General features: G+C 45.3%; 1 protein-coding gene across 1 annotated transcript in view; it reads right to left on the bottom strand.

The window, feature by feature from the left end:
- tgm2b (transglutaminase 2b) overlaps nt 1–4,867 on the bottom strand; it is a 14,098-nt gene extending 9,231 nt beyond the window's left edge. Inside the window, exons 1-3 of the mRNA XM_056436483.1 lie at nt 4,687–4,867; nt 1,488–1,658; nt 49–267 (exon numbers count right to left, since the gene is read on the bottom strand). Of these exons, the coding sequence (XP_056292458.1) occupies nt 49–267; nt 1,488–1,658; nt 4,687–4,696 (400 nt within the window). The 5' untranslated portion in view covers nt 4,697–4,867. The remainder of the gene's footprint in view (nt 1–48; nt 268–1,487; nt 1,659–4,686) is intronic.
- Between the last annotated feature and the right edge of the window lie 133 nt (nt 4,868–5,000).

Below are 5,000 nucleotides of genomic sequence, written 5' to 3' on the forward strand. Positions count from 1 at the left end.
CCGGCGCCCTCTACAGGCGCCGGTGGTGTCCGGGGGCCGTTCACCCACCCGTGCACCAAGGGTTGAAGAGCAGGATGAACTGGACCCGCCCGGACCGGCCCAGGGTCAGGGTGTAGCGGCCGATGGGCGCGTCGGGCGCGGCGCACACGGACAGCGTCAGCGGGGCGCCGGGGGCGCCGGTGATGGCGGCGCTCCAGCGGGAGGCGTCCACGGCGGCCGACAGGCCGAACGAGGCCCGGGTGCCGTACTGCTCCGAGGGCTGAGGGCCTGCAGGGGACGGGAGGACGCGTCACAGGCCGAGACGAGAGGTCAAAGGTCAAACGCCTCCGGGATCCAGAGCGGCGGCGTTTCTTTATCAGAAGCTGAACTTTAGTTATTCACATTTATGTTTTCATAAAGGATGATCCGTCACGGTTCAGGACAACAGGAACGCCACAGGGAGAGAATCAAGAATATAGATATGATATAAAGTCACAGACGGAAGGTTCCGGAACTTTATAGTGACGCGTGTATTTAAAGTGAAGAGTTACGTGTATTTAAGTGAATAATTAAATGTATTTAAGTTTATTTAAGTGAATAATTAAATGTATTTAAGTGTATTTAAGTGAATAATTAAATGTATTTAAGTTTATTTAAGTGAATAATTAAATGTATGTAAGTTTATTTAAGTGAATAATTAAATGTATTTAAGTGTATTTACGTGAATAATTAAATGTATTTAAGTGTATTTAAGTGAATAATTAAATGTATTTAAGTGTATTTAAGTTTATTTAAGTGAATAATTAAATGTATTTAAGTGTAATTAAGTTTATTTAAGTGAAGAATTAAGTGTATTCAAGTGTATTTTAGTGTATTTATAGAAAATAATTAAGTCTATTGAAGTGTATTCAAGTTAAATTAAGTGCAGTTAAAGTGTATATTTAAGTGTATTTAAGTGAATTTAAAGTGAATAGTTCCGTGTATTTTATTTTATTGATAATGACTACAGTTGTTTTGGACTTTAAAGTCTCGTGAATTTAATCCTGGTGACTCTCACAGACGTGAAGAAGTCTCTGCTCCTCCTGAGTGGAGTGAAGTTCTCGTCTTTAAAACATGTTGAACTTCGTTATCTCTGATTATTCAGAAGCTTCCTGTCTGAGCCGAGCGGCTGAAGACGAGGAGATTAAAGATGAAGAGTCAGCAGAACTTTTATATAAATATATCTAAATATATCTGGGGCTGCCAACCATAACAGAAGAATCCCCCCCGCCCAGAATATTGAACAATAGAAACTAACGAGGAAAATAAGATCAGGCTCCTCCCCCTTTCCTCTGTGGTGAGTTCAAGTGTCACTTCCTGAACGGGAAGAATGCAGTGCAAACCAACAGAAACTCACACACACACACGCACACACATAGAACCACACACAGACGGAGACACACAGAGACACACACAAACACACAGACACACACACACATACAAACACAGACACACTCACACACACACACCTGTCTCCGCGGTGCAGGCCAGGCCGCCGTCCGGCAGGAAGCCTCCTGATTGGAGCGTCAGGCTGAACGGCCGGCCGCGCCGCACCACCAGCCGCCCGGCGCCGCCCGGCTCGGTGCGGTGGTCCACGCCGTTCAGCTCGCTCTGCAGGTCCCAGGCATCGAGCTCCAGGTCTTCAGGGGAGAGAGGAAGAGGAGGGTATTATTCATATTCATATAGCTTCATATTCACGAGATAAGGTCACATGCATCTATCTGTTTCTCCCTCTTTCACTGTTCTGGGATCAGATGTTAATGTCCCATCATTCTGTGGAAACTGCAGAACACTCAGACCTTTCTGTTTCTGTCTGGATTCCCCGAGAGGTGACGAAGAGTCACTCCTCACACACACACACACACACACTCCTCACACACACACACACACACACACACACACACACACACACACACACACACACACACACACACACACACACACACACACACACACACACACACACACCTCACACACACACACACACACCTCACACACACACACACACACACCTCACACACACACACACACACCTCACACACACACACACACACCTCACACACACACACACACCTCACACACACACACACACACACACACACACACACTCCTCACACACACACACACACACTCCTCACACACACTCCTCCTCTCCAGGGCGTCCTGGTGACTAAAAGGATCCCACCCTTTGATTTCCTGTTTGCGGGGAAAGTCCGCAAAGTAAGGCCTCCACGACCCAAAGACCCCACCAATTATTTAGTGAACTTTAATTGGCCGTTAATAAATAATTGGGCACAACAGACTGGCAGCGTCCCGGCCAATGAGAGCGAACCTCAGGAGATAAACCCTCCGGCTCCACAGAGGGGGGCGGAGCCTAACGGTGCAAAAGAGTCCAATAAAACAGAAGGAATGTGTTAACGACCAGGAAGATGAAGAACACATGAAGACGAGACGCTCAGCAGCCGCCTAGTGGCGCCACGGCGACACTGACGTGTTGTTTTTGCAGCTTTCCAATTGAAGTCTTTCTGGATTTGTCCCCGCCCCCTCATGGCGTCACGCGTGTGGCAGACGGTGCACACGCGTGCCGCAAAGCCGACATGAAAAGTCTTTTCTACAGCAGCGTGCAGTGGATCTTTATTTCCCTGCAGCTCGGATATGAAACGCACGATCCACAGATTCCTCGGCCTCGACCCCCGCTCCCTGAAAGATGGCCACGCCCCATTTGCCAACCTGTCTCGCCGAGGGCGGCGGACGCCTAATAAGGTCATTAAAACACGCGGACAGTAAACACTGTGTGGAAAGATAAACACACACTCCCATGAGAGATGAATGGATGTTTCAGTCTGGTGTAGGCCACGCCCACAATGACCCCGCAGCGCCGTCACATGTCAAAGAAACGCTTTGCAGAAACATGTCAACGAGTCCACGATGATGACGTATGGATACATGCCGAAGGCTTTTCTCTTAGGTTTTATGTTCTGTTAAATACACACTTTAAAGTACACATTCCTCTTCTGCCACAACATGTCGCACGCACACACACACACACACACACACACACACACTTACAACCTGTGGAGGTCTGACTATACCTTCTTATTGGGGGAGTTTTGAATGTCATTCCCAGGCTTCAATAAATACTATTCTGATCCTGATTCTAAACTATTTATAGGTCAATGCATGTGTGTGTGTGTGTGTGTGTGTGTGTGTGTGTGTGTGTGTGTGTTTGTGTGTGTGTGTTTGTGTGTGTGTGTGTGTGTGTGTGTGTGTGTGTGTGTGTGTGTGTGTGTGTGTGTGTGTGTGTGTGTGTGTGTGTGTGTTTGTGTGTGTTTGTGTGCATTTGTGGGGGTGTGTGTGTGTGTGTGTTTGTGTGTGCGTGTGTTTGTTCGTTTGTGGGGGTGTGTGTGTGTTTGTGTGTGTGTGTGTGTGTGTGTGTGTGTGTGTGCTCCAGCTGCTTTCTGAGCTGCTATTCTGAGGGTCCCAGCGGGGCCACAACAATCAACCCCTCAGGAACATTCTTCACATGCTTTGCAGTTTTAAAATCGTAACTTTGAAACCATGCAGGGCGATGATGATGATGATGTGTGTGTGTGTGCACGCTGTAATCACTCTTCATCACTCCATGTTGTTGTCAGACGTCATGTCAGACAAGACTTAGGCATCAACTCCTCATATGAACACTGAGCAGCAACAACGCTGAGCGACACAGACTGTTCATGTTTTATTACTTACATTCAATCGTGTATTACTTACTTTTTATGTTTTTATTACTTAATTTTAATGTTTTTATTACTTCATTTTAATGTTTTTATGACTGACTTAATGTTTTTTATTACTTCATCTTAATGTTTTTTATTACTTTATTTTAATGTTTTTATTACTTACTTTAAATGCTTTTATTACGTACTTTTAATGTATTTATTATTTACTTTTAATGTGCTGTATGTAGCTTTGCATTGTGTGTATTTTGTGTTCTTCTTACCACATATACTGTTGCAGTGTGTCTTATTGTTTTGTGTTTATTACCTTCGCATTGAAAATGCGGAAGGTAATGTTTTGATCGCTGTGTATTTATTTATTTATTTGTATGCGTGTTATTCGCATAACAAAAAAGGTTTTAAACCGAATCGCATACAATTTGGTGGGATGATTGGTTATTATCCGGGGACCATTTGATTAGATTTTGGGATCGATCGGGTCAAAGGTCAAGGTCATGGAAAGGTCAACATCTTCTTTTTACCATAGCACGGTCAATTTTTATCCAATTGGCATGAAACTAATGCCAAAATGTTCATAATTCAATGCCCAATCTTGTGATATGCGAAGGTATGCGCTCTACCGAGTGCCCGTTCTAGTTATGGTCTGTTAGGGGCCACAGATGCACATTAGCTGTGCAGCTACGCTCTGACCCAGTGTTAACTCTACATGGTCCCTTTTAAATAAAGATAATAATAAATGGAGTGAGACTTTGAGGTGCACTAAAATAAAAGATTCCCATAATAGAAAATGTGGACTGAGCAATGTAATACATACATATAGATATAAATATATATCAACATTTAACCTATGCATTTTAAACCATCTCCTAATAAACTTATTTTAAATGTCTAATCCTGTGTTCCTGTGTGAGTCCGCCGCAGAGGAAGCAGAGAAAGTAGTCCCACGTACCTTGCGCCATGCTGCTGCTGCCGCGCTCCGCCTCAGTGTCCCTCCACCCGTCATCTCGCGCTTATTTGTAGCTCCGCCGGTGGGCGTGAAGCGCGCGCTCCCTCCGCGGCGGCAGAACGCGCCCTTTTTTATTGTTTTTTTACCCCCGCGCGTGCACGCACTCACACGCACGTTCGCTACCCGACAGAAAGCCTTCCGCGCGCGTCCTCCGCTGATTCACTGGAGACGGCGAGGTGACGTCAGAACGATGTAGAAGAAGAAGAAGAAGAAGAAGAAGAAGAAGAAGAAGAAGAAGAAGAAGAAGAAGAAGAAGA

The sequence above is a fragment of the Pseudoliparis swirei genome, chromosome 18 (assembly GCF_029220125.1).
Source record: "Pseudoliparis swirei isolate HS2019 ecotype Mariana Trench chromosome 18, NWPU_hadal_v1, whole genome shotgun sequence".
NCBI lineage: Eukaryota > Metazoa > Chordata > Actinopteri > Perciformes > Liparidae > Pseudoliparis > Pseudoliparis swirei.